The sequence below is a fragment of the Aotus nancymaae genome, unplaced genomic scaffold, assembly GCF_030222135.1.
Source record: "Aotus nancymaae isolate 86718 unplaced genomic scaffold, 86718_ANA_hifiasm-v0.15.2.pri h1tg000108l, whole genome shotgun sequence".
NCBI lineage: Eukaryota > Metazoa > Chordata > Mammalia > Primates > Aotidae > Aotus > Aotus nancymaae.
The window spans coordinates 28,522,697-28,541,669 of NW_026988523.1; the positions used below are offsets into that span (position 1 = coordinate 28,522,697).

General features: G+C 49.8%; 1 protein-coding gene across 1 annotated transcript; it reads right to left on the reverse strand.

The window, feature by feature from the left end:
* Positions 1 to 1,689: 1,689 nt before the first annotated feature.
* ITGA10 (integrin subunit alpha 10) lies at positions 1,690 to 18,811 on the reverse strand. Its single transcript, XM_012471962.2, has 30 exons — positions 18,173 to 18,811; positions 16,174 to 16,285; positions 15,715 to 15,824; positions 15,410 to 15,501; positions 15,060 to 15,174; positions 13,638 to 13,765; positions 13,024 to 13,172; positions 12,191 to 12,341; positions 11,836 to 12,001; positions 11,628 to 11,701; positions 11,260 to 11,404; positions 10,924 to 11,072; positions 10,543 to 10,686; positions 10,192 to 10,395; positions 9,376 to 9,506; positions 8,320 to 8,486; positions 8,082 to 8,224; positions 7,592 to 7,705; positions 7,301 to 7,386; positions 6,993 to 7,134; positions 6,729 to 6,821; positions 6,470 to 6,546; positions 6,236 to 6,325; positions 5,738 to 5,822; positions 5,454 to 5,567; positions 5,114 to 5,194; positions 4,769 to 4,882; positions 3,398 to 3,493; positions 2,993 to 3,106; positions 1,690 to 2,695 (listed from the first exon to the last, which is right to left on the reverse strand). Exons 1-30 carry the CDS (start codon positions 18,306 to 18,308, stop codon positions 2,630 to 2,632), a joined length of 3,588 nt encoding a protein of 1,195 aa, XP_012327385.2. The 5' UTR covers positions 18,309 to 18,811; the 3' UTR covers positions 1,690 to 2,629.
* Between the last annotated feature and the right edge of the window lie 162 nt (positions 18,812 to 18,973).

Consider the following 18,973-nt stretch of genomic DNA (forward strand, 5'->3'; position numbering starts at 1 on the left):
TGGTGCACACCTGTAGTCCCAGCTACTCAGGAGGCTGAGGCAGGAGAATCATTGGAACCTGGGAGGCGGAGGGTGCAGTGAGCTGAGATCGCATCACCATATTCCAGCCTGGGCAAGAGTGAGACTCCATCTCAAAACAAAAAGTGGGGGGATGAGGCATAGGACAATATTTAGTGGATAAGACAGTAGCACGTGGAAGAAACACATCTTCAGGGTCTGGGAGATGGGTCAGAGAGTAGGACCACCACCTGGTGCTCCAATGTACTTGCTCCCTTAATCCTCACAAGGCATGACAAGGTAGATTATTTTATGACAAAATAGTTTTATAATAATAGTTACCATTTACTGAGCATTTACTAAATGCTCCCTTTTCTTGGATTATCTCACTTTGTCTTCATGACCCTAATAGGTTTAAAGATGAGAAAGCCAAGACCTAGGTCAAATGGACTTTTTCAGTTGTATAGCCTAGATTTAAACCCAAATCTGCCTTCATTGTTAACCACTGTAATACACAGCCTTTTATGATTATCTGAGCCCCAAGGAAGTTATGACTTGCTGAGGGCCATATAGCTAATAAATGGCAAGGCAGGATTTCAATCTAGGCCTCTGTGCTTCCCAGACCTTTACACTCTCTGGTCACTTAAGTAGCTGATAATTACAAGAGGCTAGTACCCATCTCCCGTGGGAGAGTCACAAAAAACATTTAAAATACTTCATAACTTTGTCTTCCAGGGACTCTATAAAGTTCCAGGCAAAACAAGTATCGACCTCTCACCATTACTGAGCAGTCTATATCCCAGGGAACATAAATAGAGCCAAAGTCATTTGACACTGAATTTTATTTGTTCCGACCATCTGATATACTGTCCACCCTGCTGGGAAACAGAGACAATGCCCATGAGGGTGGGCCTCTGCAGAAGGACAGGACAAGCCAAAATAAACACTGTGATCAGACCTCAGAACAGCCTGGGAGGACAGGTTCTGTGGCTGCTAGTCAACCACCCAATCAGGTCTTCTCTCTTCTCAGCGCTACATGAGGGCTGATTCTTCAAAAGGCTCTCAGAGCTGCACTCTGGAGACCAATGACTGACTTCGATATCTCAAGTCGTGATTACAAATCAATAAATTACCCAGTTGTCTATGAGAATCCAACTGCCTTTACTGGCCATGACCCAAATATGGAGTGGGTTGCGGAGGGGTCAGAGATAGAAATTAACTTGGGGATTCCCAGTAAATATCAAGCAAGGGCTGGAAAACTGATTCCACCAGAGAAACCCTGCAAAATATGATCGGAGTTCTGGGGTTGCCCCAGAAACACTTTCCTAGGAGTTATATGTGCTATACGACCAGTGCTGAGCAAGGAAGGGCTTCCTCCCCAGAGCCCCATCCCAGCCACGCAGGCTTCTTAATGCAGACCCCACATGTTTAGATCCCATGGGGCTGCTGCTTCTCAAAGCTGGTAAAGTGAAAGCATTTCCCACCGTAAAGCAGCAGCACTCTTCTTTTTTTTTTTTTTTAATTGTACTTTAGGTTCTGGGGTACATGTGCAGATCATGCACGATTGTTGCATAGCTACATACATGGCAAGGTGGTTTGCTGCCTTCATCCCCCCATCACCTATATCTGGTATTTCTCCCCACATTATCCCTCCCACCCCCCACCCGCTGTCCCTTCCCTAGCCCCCCTCCCTGTGTCCACGTGTTCTAATTGTTCAACACCTGCCTATGAGTCTTTCTGCTTTCTAAGCAGGCCCCGAGGAGGGCTCACGAGTAAGACTTGAGAGAAACAGAGAAAATACTGCCTAGGTACCTGGTCCTCTCTGCAATTCCAGCTCCAGCCACCTGAGGGCTCCTGGCTTCAGAAAATCAGGCACCAGGCTCTGGCTTTGCTCCCAGAAAAGGCTTGGAGTCAGAAAGCCTATGCCCAGCCAGCCTGGGGCAGCTCTGTTTCCCCAACACCTGAGGGCGGGCAAGTGCACCGCAGCTCTCAGGTTTCAGGGGGGATGGCAGTTGCCCGTCTGAAGGCTTCTCTGTTCCTTGGAATTGTACAGAATGTCTCTTGTGGCTTTTCCTCCTCCCTCCTTTTTTCCTGTTGACTCTCCCCAGCCGGCTCTATGAATCACCAGAGTCCACAGGAAAGCAGCAGATGTTGACTTTACTCCTTTCAAGCCAACGTCAGCTCCCTCCTGTGGAGCCGGGAACAGGCAGGAAGGTGAGAGGGTGGAAGAATCAAGGAAGATAACCCTCATCCTTTCCAAACTGTGAGGGAAGATAAAGAGGGAATCTGAAAGGAGTCAGGGACCTAGGCAGAAAAATGATTGATTCCTGGGGATGGGGATAAAAGGACCCCAAACAAAGGCCCCAATGTTGGCTATGGAACCAGGATCATTAGGAGGAGGGAAGCAGAGGGTGGGAGCATGGCTGGTTTTGGTGCCAGCTCTTCTTGTCTGAGGTAAAGCTTCATCACTAGCCAGCAGCATCCCTAGGACTCAAAAGTCAACTCAGGCTGCTGGTCTGGGGAGATAGTCCAGAGGCGGCTTCTTGTCCCATCTGAGCCCCCAAACCTCTGCTTTTATGCAAGTCTTTTGAAGAAGCTGCCAGGGAGGACTTTCTAGAGCCTTATTCTACATTCATTGCTCTGACTTCTCTTCTCTTTTTCCTTCCTCGGGGATTTTCTTACGGGCAAAGAAGCCAAGCTGTAGAGGAAAAGATAAGCGTCGTCACCAAATGCCTAGACTGGGAAACTTGCCAATAGCTCTCAGACTTATCTGAGGTCTTCACTTTTGTTCTCCTTCCAAAAATGGAATTCAGATTTATTTTATTTGGCTTAGTTTAATTTAACCAACATTGGTGGGGTCCAGTGAAGGGGATCTGGGCATGACACCCACAGTCTGCTTAGCGGTGCAGCACAAATTCTATTCTCTCTGCTGTAATCAAGGATCTCTCAACACGTGGGTACCATGCTCCCCACTCCCCACTAAAGCAGTGCTTACCTTCCACAGGCAGAAGACGAGGAGAGCAAGCAGGAGCAACCCTCCCAGGACGCTGCCTATGAGGATCCACAGGGAGATGAGGAGAGGCTGGGTCTGAACCACCTCCAGGAGGCTCTGTATGGGGAAAAGAGTTGTTTTCTACATGCACCCTGTAACCCAGCTGGTCTCACCCTACATTATAGCAAAGCCAGCCCCCAAATAGAATAAATGACCTCCTTCTACTTAAAGGAAAGAAACTGAGGCAGGCATGGAGGCAGTGGAACACTAGGATCCTAATTTATCACTTCTTACGCAACAATTGCTGCCTGATGGAGACACCTTCCTTCTAGAAAAGCCCACGGGTGCCCCTACCCCATACCCATCATCATTATTTTCACAGCTCTCAAACTTGGTCTCTAGCCCCACCTCACTCCAGCGGGAAGCTTCAGTTAGCTGTAGGACACTGCCCTGCTCAGTTCCCAGCTGGAAGGTGCTGACCACCGTCAGGGACTTGAACTTGGCCTGTGGAACAAGCGGATGGGAAGACATTTAAAGTGAGCCATCGTCAGGTGATGTCATTCTTTGGAATCCCAAGAGCAAAGTTGAGGCCAAAAGGCACAATTCCCGGGGCTCTCAAGACCAGGGAAAAGAGAAGAAGGGTAATAGATGGAAAAGCCCTGGTCACATCTGAGGGCAATCAATACCTCTGCTGCTTACTTGACCTGAAATGCATTCTACTCCTGTTTCCTTTGGCTGGTCTCTACGCTTCCTTTAGATTGAAGTTTAGATGTCATCCCCTCTGGGATTTAGGGAAATCGCTTCTCCTAACCCCCACCAATCCCGGTGTTTACTTGTCTTTCACCCCTGAACTGTAAGGTCCTCCAGGTTAAAGGCAGGCTGTGCCTTACTAACCTTTGTGTCCTCCATCCCTAGTAGATAGCACGGTGCCAAGTGTGCAGTGGTTTCTTAATAAATCTTTGTTGAAAGCATGAATAGATTAATGAAAAAGAGATATCAAAGAAGGACAAACAGACTTGGAGAAGGGTGGTTTATGGGCCTTGACTTCCCTAAAACACATGACGACATCCCAGGGGTCTTGTGTTATTCAAGGTAGACATGGGAAAGCACAATATCAACCCTCGTGCAAAGCGGCCATCGTAAGTAAGATGCCGTTTCCCTGCTCAGGAACCCGCGCTGACTCCTCACTGCCTGTCATATTGAGCTCAGTCTCTCCCGGGCTTCAGAGGCCTTTCATAATCTAGATCCCTCTCACCTACGCAGTCTCACTTCACACCACTCCCCCATACAAACCCTGCATGTTCTATCAACTATTCATTCATTTAGCAAAAATATATTAAGCACCTCCAACGAGTTAGGCATGGGGCTAAATGTTGGGGATATTCTCCTCGGTGTCGACCTAATATAGGACCTTTGACATGATAGGCACTTGATTGATTATTAACTGATTAAATTTAGGTATCCTGTAAATGTCGATACAGCACTAAGGAATGGTAAATGGTGGAAAATACAAGGATAACAATAGCTTCCACTGAGCATTCACCATATGTCCAGCTCATTATTCATTTATTCTTTATAACAACCACATGAAGTCAGTATTACTTCCCACTTTAGAGATTAGGAAAGAGAGGCTTAGAGAGATGAAGTAACTTGCTCACGGTCAAATAGCTAGCAAGAGGCAAACGTGAAACTTGAACATGGATCCGTCTACCTCCAAAACCTATGCTAAAGTTCCAGATAGGAGCGGAAGGGGGGAGTAGTTGAAAAGGAAAGGCTTACTCTTCGGAAAAATTCATTGTGAACCAGCCTCAATAGTCCAACAGAGACCTCAGTCCCCTTTGCCAGCCGCCCAAGGTGGCACCTCACCACCTGACACTGAGTATTGCTCCCATTCTAACAGAAGAAAGAGACAGATCAGGACTGTGGGGTGGAATGATCCCCTTCCCCCACCTCCAGTTCACACAACCTTGTCCCAAGGCACCTGACTCCATTTTCATTCCCACTGCAGATCAGGACCCTGGGGTGGAAAGAGCCCTTCGTCCCCACTCCAGTTCCCACCCCCTTGCCCCAAGGCACCCGACTCCACTTGCATTCCCACTTTGGACGCCCCCTTGTGACTCCTACCAGTCTGTTTGTGTGTTGAAGCTCCTCTGGATGCACAGGGGGGTCTGGAGGCTCAGTCAGGTTTTGCACTGTGCAGCTTGCCTAGAGGAAGACCCTCCTGATGGGGCGAGGCTAGCCACTCAAGGCTGAGCAGGAACATATCCACACTCCTGTAGTTCTTCCCCTTATAATTCCTTTTTTCCTCCCAAATAAGCCACATATGTAAAAAGAAAGCCCCCCCCCAGAGAGCGGAGCCCCAAGAGCAGTGGCCCAACAGATAGGGAGCTGGTGTGGTGTCCAGCTTCAGTGAGTCCACCAACTCAAGGTGGCAGGATTCCACGCACTCCTCGACGAGACTCACATTGTTAGTGATGACTTGAGACAGTGATAGGAAGTAACGGCCCCCATGGGCCACAGCTGGAAGGAGGGCTGAGATGATGAGGCCACTGACCACATAGCAGCCTAGATTCCGAACCTAAGAGGAAGGTTGGGAACGGGAAGAAGTGGGAGACAGAAGGCCCTTCCTCATCTGTTCCCCTTCACCCTAGATACCATTAAAATCCAAGAGAGACTCTTCCCATCCTTTTCCCACAAGCCGTTGTTCCCCTACCTCCCCCTCATGCCAAGACCCCTCCAGCTTCTCACCCTGAGAGTGGTTTTGAATTCTGGGCCAGGACCCACTGGGAGGGTCCCGTATGGGTAAACCTCATAGCGGTGCAGGGTAGACTCACTGTGTGAACACCAAGTCAGGAAGTGCATGGTCACGGCCATGACACAGACACAGGGGCAAGTGATCAGCGCACAGACATGGATTCAGAGGAGGCAGGGCCAGCACATGGATAAAGAGATGGAGGTACGTGGAGAAGACAGAAGCAGAACATGACACAGACAATCCAAGCTTATGGCTACATCCCACATCCCCTCATCCCAGCTCTAGTGCCCAAGGCCTGGCAAAACCCTACACCTAGGAAAGTAAGATGCTTAAAAGGGAAGGTTCAGCATGAACAGGATTGAGGGCAAAAAGACTGAGCAGCCACAGGGGCTTGGGTTTCTGGAAACACTGAGGCACATGGAAGGCGAGGGAAGAAGCATAAGGGTATGAGTCTGAGGTCAGAACTGGTCCCACCTAGAAGCTCGGCATACCTAGAGAACAGGAGCTGAGGCTCATATTGGACGTAGGCTGAGGTCTGAGCTGTGTTGTCTTGAAGGGTCGTATTTCTCTCCAGGCTGTCACTGTAGGGTCAGGGAGGAGAGGCTCACATCTCAACCCCTCCTCAGAAGACACCCTTCTCTGCTAATGGAGGAATCAATGCTGTTCCTCCCTACCCCTCAAGACTCAGCAGGAGAGGGCTGGAAGGAAGTTCCCTTCATTCTCACCTGCTGGCAGTCAGCTTCACGAAGATCTGGCTCAGGAGAGAGGAGCAGCTAAACTCAAACTCTAGCAGGAAGGTCACCTAGGGGCAGGGGACATGAGGTAATGGTAGAGTCTTCCTCATGGAACAGCTACAGAGGATCGGGAACCTTTGTGTGCCTCCTTTCCTGAAGTCCCAGGACCCTCAGATCCCAGCCCCTGCTCTCCTAGAGCCACCCTAGACTCTAGCTCTCCTAGAATCTAGGAGGCTAGACCCCAACTCACCTTGGCTCCAGTCTGGAAGACAAGATGCCCCACACTGCAGAGCCGGGCGTGAGCAGAAGGGGCCGCACATTCCAGCTTTATTGTGCTGTCCCTCTGAGGGCAGGGGAATGCAGATGGAAGCTGGAGCCGGGGCTGCAACTGCCGTCCTACCCACAGCCTCTAAACACTGAGCTGTCTCTAAAACACCTCACAGCTGAGGCCAATACCCCAATCTTCTTTCTCCTCCTTTCTTTCCTCCTCCCACACCCCCTCCTCCAAGGGCACCTGAGGAGTGAGACTGGCCAGGTGGAGGTTTCCAGAGAAGATGAGACTCAGGCTAGTATTGTAAGCATTTTCCTTCCTGTTCTCCAGAGTTGCGGATACCAGCACCTTCCGCCGGCCACCTCGAACCACAAATGGGGCCTTCCTGGGAGCGGTGAATGAGGGAGAGACCAGGAGTTGAAGGAGCAGACTGCTAGAAATCTCACTTTTGTGATCATGGGTAAGAAACAACCCCCTACCCCCAGCTCCCTTCGAGTCCCTTCCAGTCTGTTTCAGGTCACCCTGGTTTGCCCAGCACATGTCCATCCAACCTGGAGCCTCTGATGTCCATATTCATCTGAAGCACCAGGTCTGTGACACATTCATTGTCAGGGCCACAATCCTTTGAGAAGGGGATCTGGAAGAAAGGGAAGGGGCTAAGGGCTGAGAGGAAAGGAAGGGGGAAAGGAATAGAGTGGTGGGAAAGTGAAAAGACAAAAGTGGGTATATTTTGGTTAGAGGAACCCGGGTCAGATTTCACCGTGATCTCATGTCCTCTCCCTCCCTTTTCTCTTGAAGGAGGGGAGTGTTGGGACCGGGAGGCAGGGCATGGCACTGCTGACCAGCTTTTGTATGGAGGTGGGTGAGCCCTCATCCAGCACAGGCCCTGGCTTTGTGGTGTTGTCCAAGGCAAAGGTCACAGTCAAGGCCACTGGCCTGAGGTAATCTGATGTATCCTGAAGGAAAAGAGCCACAGAGCCAAAGATAATGTGATAATTGTAGTGATCATTTACGAAGCATTTTCTGTGTGCTGGGCACCGTCCTAAGATCTTATCTGTATTACCAGGTTTAATTTTAATACAACTCCTATGATATAGTTATTGTTATTATCACCCCTTTGCAGACAAGAAAACTGAGGTTTGGACTTGCCAGAATTCACAGGTGGTAAATGGCAGAGCTAGATTCAAACGCAGATCAGCCCTGACTCAAGTCTGAAACATCTCCTTTTTTCGGCTTTGGCTTCCTTGCTGATCCAGCTGAAATTCTTCCTCCGACCCAGCCTTCTCCTCACGCTCAGGCCCTGATGAAAAGCAGTTCCTGCCCTCCCCTTACCAGCACATGGAAGTGTAGCTGCTCACAGGTGACGTTCCCCACATTGAGCCGGAGCCTCCGAGCGGACAGCCTCTGGCCAGAGCCATCGAATGCTGCACGTGCCCCAGCCGTCCATTCATCCAGTGATGCTGTGAACCTCACGTCTGAATGAAGGAGGCAAGAGTGAGGGTGGAAAGGGGTCCAGTGAGGAAGCAGGCAAGGGGTTGAGAGTTGCCTGTGATGCACTTTAGTCACTCACAGACTCGGCGATCCCAGCGACCAGGAGTACGAGAGGTCACTTGGAAGCAAAGGGCTGCGGTCGCGCAGACTGCCTCCTGGCCTCGCCGCCTGCAGTCCCGCTGAACCACACTGATGGCCTCTGGGGTCACCTCCAGCGATGGGGCCAGGTGGACAATGGGTCGGGAGCTGGGAACAGTGTGGAAAATAAATTCTAGCAGTAGGAGATGAGCCCTCTGAGAAGTGCAAGCCCCATGTTTGCTTCCCCATCGTCAAAACAAAGGAGGAGGGGCTGGAAGCACACGTCACCCGCCCCCAAACCCTTGGACAGAAGTGAGATAATAGATTCATGTCACTGATTCTTTTTTTTTTTTTTTTGAGATGGAGTCTCACTCTGTGGCCCAAGCTGGAGTGCAGTGGGGTGATCTCAGCTCACTGCAACCTCCGCCTCCTGGGTTCAAGTGATTCTCCTGCCTCAGCCCCTCGAGTAGCTGGGATTACAGGTACCCACCAACAGGCCCAGCTAATTTTTTTTTTTTTTTTTTTTGAGACGGAGTTTCGCTCTTGTTACCCAGGCTGGAGTGCAATGGCGCCATCTCGGCTCACCGCAACCTCCGCCTCCTGGGTTCAGGCAATTCTCCTGCCTCAGCCTCCTGAGTAGCTAGGATTACAGGCACACACCACCATGCCCAGCTAATTTTTTGTATTAGTAGAGACGGGGTTTCACCATGTTGGCCAGGCTGGTCTTGAACTCCTGGCCTCAAATCTCAAATGATCCTCCTACCTTGGCTTCCCAAAGTGCTGGGATTACAGGCGTGAGCCACTGCACATGGCTCTAGATTCACTTCGATAAGTTCTTATACTCTAGGCACTGTGTTAAAGTCATTATATGGATTATCTCATTTAATCCTCACAATAAACCTATAAGGTAGGTACTATTATTGTCATTTTATAAAGTAGGAATGGAGGCAAGGAGTAAGTTGATGAACAAACCCCAATCTCAATCCGTGACTTTAAGGCCCTTGCCTTTAACATATATGCTATGCTGTCCACTGCTACCTGAGCTGGGACCCCTCACCTGAGCAGGATGGCTGCCCCCTGGGCACCCACAGCCACATCAACCAGATCATCTCCATCCAGATCTAGCCGGCCATCCACACTTCGGCCAAAGTAGCTGAGGACGTGTGGCATGGAGGCAGCAGCAATCCTCTGAGAGGAAGAGAGAGGAGACTGAGGCAGGGACTCATACACCTGGTCTCGCAGGCCTCCTGCCTCGAGCCCTCTCTCTCTCTCTCTCTCTCTCTCTGTCTCTCTCTCTTCCTTTCCTTTATCCTTTCCTTTCCTTCTCTTTTCTCCTCTCCTTTCCTTTCCTTTCTTTGAGACTGAGTTTCATTCTTGTTGCCCAGGCTGGAGTGCAATGGGATGATCTCGGCTCACTGCAACCTCCACCTCCCAGGTTCAAGCGATTCTCCTGCCTCAGCCTACAGAGTAGCTGGGATTACAGGCATGCACCACCACGCCTGGCTAGTTTTTCGTATTTTCAGTAGAGACGGGGTTTCTTCATGTTGGCCAGGCTGATCGTGAACGCCTGACTTCAGGTGATCTGCCCACCTCAGCCTCCCAAAGTGCTGGGATTACAGGTGTGAGCCACCACACCCGGCCATGCCTTGCTCTTTATAATCCTCCTATCAGGCATGGGAGTAAGAGAAACTTGCCTGTGTTCAGGAGTTCTTGATTCAGCAACCTGTATCCTACCCCACTGCCTTACGTTTTTGCCTAATAAAAGCACTTGTTCTGTTTGGGTCTCAAGCCAAGGGGACTATTGACAAGCAAAGAGCATCCCTCCCCTCCCTTTCCTACAACCATGCCTCCGCTTTATTTGGGTACTCCTGACCTGGGCAGGATGGGGCCTGACTCCACTCTGGGTTCCATGGTACAGGTACAGTGCTCCCTGGTGCCCATCCTCCAGCGGCGCCCCCACAGCTACATCAGCAAAACCATCTTGGTTGAGATCGGGAAGAGCACCCATGGCAAAGCCAAACCGAGCATCCTGGGGGGGTTCTGACTGAAGCGTTCCTTGGAGGGTCAGCAAGGTCTGCTGGTGGGAGAGAGGAGATAGAAGATGCTAATCTGGCAGCCCCAACCTCTCAGCGAACCCTCAAATGTGTGTGGCTTTCCTCTTTTTCTCCCTCCACCCCTGCAGTGTGGAAGTCCAGGGTTGGGGAGGGGTCCCAGCAAGTCTTACCTGGCCCACCAGATACACATAAACACGTCCCGTTTCCTTATTCTGGGGTCCCAGGAACATGGGCGCAGCCACAAGTAGGACATCAGTTGTTCCATCCCTATCTGTATCCAATGGGCAGAGCTCACTGCCAAAGTACGAACCAATCTGGGGAAGGGTGGGTGATGATGGCCCCAGAGAAAAGGGAAGGTGATTGTAGACAAGCGGACTCAGTGGGAAGCACTCACCAGCCTGCCAGTCTGCTCCTTACATCCCTGACAGACTCTGCCAACCAGAATTCCGCACAGACTTTGCAGGCCTCTCTCTTACCCACTTCACACTCCTCCCCGACAGCCCGGAGGTCCCTGGGAATCCAAAGGTCCCACCCTTCCTTGGATGCCCTACCTGCTCCCCCTGGAGGCTCTGGGCAACCCTCACGGCCCCATCTTTCTTAAGCTGGAAGGCGATGACTTTTCCTCGATGTCTAAATCGAGGAGCCCCAGAGAGAAAGAGGCGGCGTCCACCGGGCAAAAGCATGGAAGAAACAGAGTAACCTGGAAGTGGGCAAAGTAACAGAAGTAAAGGGAAAGAAGATGGGGTCCAGAGTAGGGGGTTTCCCTAAAGGCATAGCAGGAGGTCAATGAGAAACTGCATGAGTTAAGAGGGAGTATTTCATACCCCCCACTAGGGATGTATTTCCTCCCCCACCCTGCAAGTCCTCTGCAACTCTCTGCTACTCACCCAGGTAGGCTGCATGGTTCTGCAATGCAGGGGGGAACTCGTCTTCCAGAGCCATTCGTGGGGGGAAAAGGCGGTGACCTCCTTCAAGCCATAGCACAGAGCCCCCCCAGTCATAGGCCCCCACCATCCCAAAGAGAATCCCATCCTGTGGGACAGAAGCAGATGGGTTCACAGAGAAGACAGTGAGGAATAGAGAGGAAAAAACGTTCCAGGAGTGAAAAGATCACTGAGGGTCTGCTGGGCTCAGTAGGAAAGGCGTGGGAAGGTCAGCATGGAGGCTGGTTAAAGGAGGAATCTGGAGGGCCCTGCTGTTGAAGTTATCTGAATCAGAGAATGGGAGAAGTCATGAATGGGTCAATCTGTCCAACCTTTAGTCGATGAGTGGAGAAACCAATCTGAGACATCTCCAGCCCAAAGGAGCTTTCATTTTCTGCATGGGACCCTTGGTCATGAGAAAATATTGAGACAGTATCAGGGGAAGACAGCTCCCGCTTTGACCTACTGAACTCACTCCAGAGTCCCACCTACTCTCCAAAGCTCCTCCCATCCTATCCATTTCTCCAGAGTAATCCTTACCTTCGAGGCCAAAAATCCGATCTCCTAGCGCATCCACAATGTCAGTCAGAGCAGCCTCATCTGTGACATTGAAGAAGAATCGCTCATCTGGATCACTGGCAATAGTTCTAATTTCTCTCAGGAAAGAGCTGGGATCTCGCTGCCGCCGGAGGTAGTGACCGAGGACCTGAAAGGTCATGAGATCGAGGAATGAGGCATCAGAGTTGGTACAGAACACAGTCAACTGACATGAAGTGGCTGAAGTCTGGGAAGTAGTTAATGCCCTTGTTTTCCTCAAGTTCCCAGTCCTTGGACAGTTCACAAGACACTGCCCTCCCCCACCTCCAGCCCTTCCAGATCCAGGGTCAATTCTCACTGCAATCCCATAGCGTGTCACTCTTCCAGCCTCACAGGCCTTTAGTGCTGCAGGAAGCTCCTCTCCATCGTGGGACTCTCCATCAGTGACAACCACCAGCAGCCTGGCAGCCTCGGGTCGGCCCCCATGGGACTGACTGAACCCTTCTGTGCTGAGAAGAGAGAGAAAAGGGTGAGATGTGATCAGATGTATGCAAACACACACACACACACGATTTAACATCAGCAGTTCACTGAGGTCAGGCATCTTGCCTTCTAGACCATTTCCTGAGCATCTAAGATGGAAATGGGCGTGTAGTGACAGCTCAAATGTTTGAATGTCATAGAACACACAGAGTAGCTTATCAATGCAAATAAGTACAACATTCATACGCTCAGATTCATTCAACAAATATTGCACTTGAGAGGACAAATATTAAGGAAATACAGAACAGAAGAGATGCTCGGGGCAGGGACGCCTCCCAGAGATGAGTTGTTTTGTTTCAGTTTTACCACTGCGCCCCTAGAGATGAGTTTTGGATCATGTTTGGAACATGGGCTGGGACAGCAGTAGTGGAGAACCTGAGGGCCAGGATCACTAATGGAGTGGAGGGATAGAAAGAGAATTCTGTCTGTGAAATATGGAGAGACACAGACATACACGCTTCGCAGAAATGCAGTGAGAGGGAGTGCAATGACAACCTACTTAGCCTTCCTCTGGGCCCCATTCATGTACATACAAAAAGATAAGCATGCGAGACATCTTGGGACACACACACTGCACTCCAAACGCGCCCTAACTCTTCTAAGCCTTCACTGCTCTGGCCTCCCACATCCCTCTTCCCAGTGCCTCACCAGGCCACCATTATTGCTTGGGCAGTCTTCGTTTCTCGTCCCTCCCGCCGACTGAGGTTCTTCGCTGCTCTCACCACTTCTTCCTTGGTTCGGAAATCTCCCAGGGACCACTCATGTACAGGGCTCTCCCCATACTGTACCAGTCCCACCTGGGAATAAAGTGCGTTCAAATGCAGTGTTGTTTATGGGATGGGGGGAGAAGAGGAAGTATGTAAGAGAGGAGAGATGAACACCTGGATACTACTGAAGACACCACCTACATTCATCTCCTCTCTGTCTCTCCCCTTCCAAGCCCATCTGTATGGCCTTTTGCTCTTTCTCTAAGAGATGAGGTCTCACTCTTTCACCCAGGCGGGAGTGCAGCTGTGTGATCAAAGCTCACTGCAGCCTCAAACTCATGGGCTCAAGTGATCTCTCGCCTCAGCCTCCCGAGTAGTTGGGCTGCAGCTACATGCCACCATGCCTGGCTAATTTTTTTTCATAATTTTAGAGATGAGGTCTCACTATACTGCCCAGACTAGTCTTGAACGCCTGGCCTCAAGGGATCCTCCCACCTCTACCTCTTGAGTAGCTGGCACAAGCAACTGCACCCAGCTCATATTGCCTTCTCTTACCTGTATCTGTTCCGGGTCAATAAACAGTTTCCCTACCAGTCTTCGCAGGAAGGTCTGAACTTCAGACCAGGGGTAGATGCTGTTGGAGCCATCCAAGACGATGACCACATCCATGTACGTTGGGCAGCCTAGAAGGAAGGATATGGTGATGGGAAACACAGAGGTAGAAGACGCTGAGCTGGGGCGACAAGGGAAAGAGGTCACAGGATGACACATTCAATTTAGACATTTATAAGGCACTTCTTACATGCAGAGAAGGTAGTGTGCCAAGCTCTGTGTAAGTGTAGAAATTAACAAAAGATTACTTTAGTAATTTTTAGTAATTGTATGTAAGTATATATATATAAATGTATATTTTTGTGTGTGCATATATATATAGGTATATAAACACACACATATACACATTTATATACATAAATATAATTTATACATAAAATGTTCAAAAAACAAGAAGGAATTAAATGCTAGGTAGGAACACAGCATGACTCTACTGTGAGGGAATGAAAGTGGATTGGTTCTGATGGTGGGGAATAAAACATGGTAGCAACTAAGAAGATAATGAAGATTGAAAATGTTTAAGGAGAAGAGAATATAGGGAAAAGCATTTGGGTAGAGAACATTTTGTTTGTTTTTGAGACAGAGTCTCACTCTGTCGCCCAGGCCAGAGTGTAGTGCCATAATCATGGCTCACTGCAGCCTTGACCCCCTGGACTCAAGTGATCCTCCCTCCTGAGTAGCTGGGACTGCAGGCATTTACCACCATGCCTGGCTAATTTTTTTATTTTTTATTTTTGTAGAGATGGGGGTCTCTCTATGTTGCCCAGGCTGGTCTCAAACTCCAGACCTCAAGCAGTACTCCTGCCTTGGCCTCTCAAAATGTTGGGATTACAGGCATGAGCTACTGCACCAGGCCAGATCATGGACTCCTGATAAGGAGTCTGAAATATTACTATTATTATTATTATTGAGATGGAGTCTCACTTACTCTGTCACCCAGGCTAGAGTGCAGTGGTGCGATCTCGGCTTACTGCAACCTCCACCTCCTGGGTTGAAGTGAGATTCTCCTGCCTCAGCCTCCCGAGTAGCTGACATGTACCACCACGCCCGGCTAATTTTTTTTTTTTTTTTTTTTGTAGATATGGGGTTTCACCATGTTGGCCAGGCTGGTCTCAAACTCCTGACCTCAAGTGATCTGCCCACCTTGGCCCACCAAAGTGCTGGGATTACAGGTGTGAGCCACCACACCTGGCCAGGAGTCTGAATTCTAATGTTAGGAAACGTGGAGCTTTTGCAAGCACATTAGGTAACAATGAAGCTAGCCATGCAGGCCGTCTGCCAGGCATCATCCCCCTTTGCCCCATCTTTTTCCCTCCCAGTATCCCCTTCCAGGAACTAAATCCTCAGGCCCTTCCTCTGGCTCACGTTGGGCAGTGGGTGCCAGGCTTCCCTGGGGCCGAAATGAAGCATCCACACGGGCACATATCCCAGAACTGAAGACAGAGCTGCCACAGGCACGAGACCAGAGAGGGGCACAGGCCTGGGGATGGGGGAAATAGTTACTCCCAGGCTTGGGAAGGCACCCTCAGAACATGCTCCCAGTCGAAGGAGGCATGAAGACCACTCCCTGACATTACCTACCTTGCTTTCTAGGGTTTTTAACTCCTTGACCTCCCCTCCCCCTGCCGCTACAGACCATGTTCCCTTACCACACTGCTCTTTTTTCTGCTATAGACCTTCAGGGAGACACTGCAACCACCCTTTCCTTAGCTCACCATGAATCCCCCGTCACCATCTGTCTCTAACAGAGACATCCCCAGGTGCATATTCACAGCAGGATGAGATGAATTTCCCAGTTGATAGTCACCTGGTTGGAAGGAGGTGGAAGAAAATGAGATCATGGGGTCATAGACGGGGCACTTGAATTCATGTGATTTTGGAGGAGAATAAGCAGGAATTGGTATTAGATTGGGGACAGGGAGTATGTGAATTTTAGGGGTGAAGAAGCTGAGGTATAAGGGGTTGAAGCTTCTAGGATATCAAGGTCAGGGGTTAGGAGGAGAAGGGTCAGGCATCTTACCTAAGTGGCCCTTGGCACATGGGGCATTGTGGGCCCCCCCTACAGGGCAGCGATAAACGTCCCCCCTCCGGTCGCCTGAAGGCCCATCCCAGGGGGCGCCCACCAGCATCCTGGGAGGAGGATGTGAATATAAGCATAGGGCAAACATGACCTTTGACATAGGCCAAAGGGAAAGAGCATGGAGGTGGCAAGTTTAGAGGCCTGGCTACTTTCTTTTTTTTTTTTTTTAAGATGGGATTTCACCATGATGGCCAGGCTGGTCTTAAACTCCTGACCTCAGGTGATCCACCCACCTCGGCCTCCCAAAGTGCTAGAATTACAGGTGTGAGCCACCGCGCCCGGCCATGAGCGCCAGCCACTTTCAAAAGGCCAGATGAGTTTAGAGTCCCATCTATCTTGCCTCCCCTTTGTGAGCACTACTGTAGTCCCGATCCCATGGCATTCTGGTTTCTTCCTCACCATCGCTGTCCACCGCCAACGTGTTGTAAGACACTGTATCCAAATTCCGCTTCTGGCGGCCCTGGGAATAGGCGTGGGTGATGTTCATCCAGGTTAAAGGGGGAGCAGAGACCTGTGGGACCAGGATCATAAGGTTAGCATGAGGTAGCGAATGACTAGAGGCACAGCCAGAGAGAAGCTGTGAGAGATTGTCTTAATCTCAATCTGTCCGCCTGCTTTCTCACTCATAAGCTTTTCTGGCCTCTCTCAGAGTCATGTACTCAGAGCCCCAGGCAAAGATGATCCCTTTCCTGTGTTTGTGTCCAGATGCCTAACCTGTGGCCCTCTGCCATGCTGATGTACAGCTGTATTTCCATTCCCACCCCTGAAATTTCATTCACAGACATGTCTGAAAAGGTCAAGTTACTCTTTTCCACATCATTCCTCCTACACACTCTCCTCAAAAAACTGCGAGGTCAAAAGAGGGAGAGGGCCTTTCTGTAGCCCCAGAACAACCATTGCTTCCAATTCTCCCCAAATGAAAGGAAGCTAAGGAGCACTGCACATTTGGCTCTCTCCTTCTCTCTTCCTGACTCCCAGTGTCACTGTCACACTCTCACTGTCTTTCTCCAATGTCTAGGTCCCTGGTTGATTCCAGCCTTGGAAATCTCAGTAGTAATTAACTGGGTGGGGCCACCCGCCTGCCCACACACATAGTTTGCCATCCATCCTTGCCAAGGGTCCCATCACCCCGATGTTTCCCACAACCTGCTTCCTTTTTAACTCATCTACTCTCCCAACTACCTCCACGGTTTCCTCAGCCTTCAGCCCACTCTAAAGGTGCCCCCTCCTGGCTGATCTTCCCTTTGACCCCAATGCCTTTAAAATCAGAGCTGGTATTTTAGGAAACAACGATTACAGGGCACTGCCAAGGGAAAATTCCAGGCCTCTTGTCCTTCCCATGGTTCTTTCCCCAACTATGTCTTGCTCTGCACTTCTAAGCAACCCCCTCTCAGGCTACCCCTCACCCCCATCCCCCACACCATTACCAATGGCTATAGCTTTATCCCCAACCATGTTCATTTGCAGAAAGGTGTTTTGTATGTGAGCGGTTTTGCATCCAAAAAACTGGCAGGGTTATATGACCAGAAACTGCAGCTTATTGGTTAGATGAACCCAGAGTTCTGACCACATAGTTAGTTATGCTTCAGGCCCCAGGGACCACCAAGGGTAAGGAGAAGTTAGGGAGGGGATAATAGGAATTGGACTAGCCACGTGGAAGGTCACATCTCATTTCTTCTTCATCTTCTCGCTCCTACAGGGCTTAGGATGAAAATTTTGTATATTTAGAAATAAATCTTGGCCAAGCATGGTGGCTCATGCCTGTAATCCCAGCACTTTGGGCAGCTGAGGCGGGTGCATTGCTTGAGTCCAGGAGTCAAAGACCAGTCTGGCCAACATGGCAAAACTCTGTCTCTTAAAAAAAAAAAAAAAAATTAAAAAAAAATTAGCCAGACATGGTGGTACATGTCTATAGTCCCAGCTATTCGGGAGGCCAAGGTGGGAAGATCACCTCAGCCTGGGAGGTTGAGGCTAGAGTGAGTTATAATCATGCCACTGCACTCCAGCTTGGGTGACAGAGTGAGACCCTGTCTCAAAATAACAACAACAAAAAAAACTGGCCATGGTGGCATGCACCTCGTAGTCCCCACTACCGAGCCACTGCATTCCAGCCTAGGCAACAAAGTCAGACCCTCTCTTTAAATAATAATAATAATTATTATTATTAGATACAAATCTTACATAAGGTCCTAGGCAGCTTTAGCCCCTGCCAGTCCCAATATTGAAACAGTCATATGTGAGGGCATAAAAATGCACAAGCACACAGACACACATACAAGAAACATAGGACCAGTGTTTGCTTCCTAACCTAAATTCCAAAGAATTTTAATCGTCCCAATTCCAAACAATCTATAGATCTTCCATTCCCACCAGAAACCAAGAAGTTAACCTCCCTCACCTGTCAGGAGCATCAGGGGCAAGAACAGGTGAGTGACGAGGGGGAGCTCCATGCCTGATCGTTTTGTCCAGTATGAGAAGTTCTCTGGCCTCTGTCTGTCCCTCTCTTTTTCTGTTTTCTTTACTTTCCCTCCCATCCTGCCCCCTCCCACTGGCAGCTAAAAATAAAGTTGAAAGGAATGGGAGGAGTGATGGTGGGGAACTGTGGGGAGCCCCAGACCAAGGAAAGGACTGAGCGATCTTAGTCTATTTCTCTGCCTTAGTGCTGCCCCCTGCAGGCCTCATCTCTATATCCAAAGAGATATTTTTTTTTGCTCATTTCAGCCATTTCTTCTTTTCTACCCTTTATTGTTGCCAGGTTAATAATGCTTTCCCCAGATTTGGAACAGGAGTGGGAATTAATTTTAGACAATTTTTTTTTTTTTTGAGACGGAGTTTCCTCTTGTTACCCAGGCTGGAGTGCAATGGCGCGATCTCGGCTCACCGCAACCTCCGCATCCTGGGTTCAGGCAATTCTCCTGTCTCAGCCTCCTGAGTAGCTGGGATTACAGGCACGCGCCACCATGCCCAGCTAATTTTCTGTATTTTTAGTAGAGACGGGGTTTCACCATGTTGGACCAGGATGGTCTCGATCTCTTGACCTCGTGATCCACCCGCCTCGGCCTCCCAAAGTGCTGGGATTACAGGCGTGAGCCACCGCGCCCGGCCTAGACAATTTTTTTTTAGATGGAATCTCGCTCTGTAGCCCAGCTGGAGTGCAGTGGCCTGATCTCGGATCACTGCAACCTCCGCCTCCCGGGTT

Coding starts and splice junctions, on each gene's coding strand:
- ITGA10 (XM_012471962.2), bottom strand. CDS start 18,308: ATGGGAGGGAAAGTAAAGAAAACAGAAAAAGAGAGGGACAGACAGAGG. Junction 16,286..18,172: donor GCCCCTGATGCTCCTGACAG/GTGAGGGAGGTT, acceptor CTGGTCCCACAG/GTCTCTGCTCCCCCTTTAAC. Junction 9,507..10,191: donor TCAGGCCCCATCCTGCCCAG/GTCAGGAGTACC, acceptor TCTTCCTCTCAG/AGGATTGCTGCTGCCTCCAT.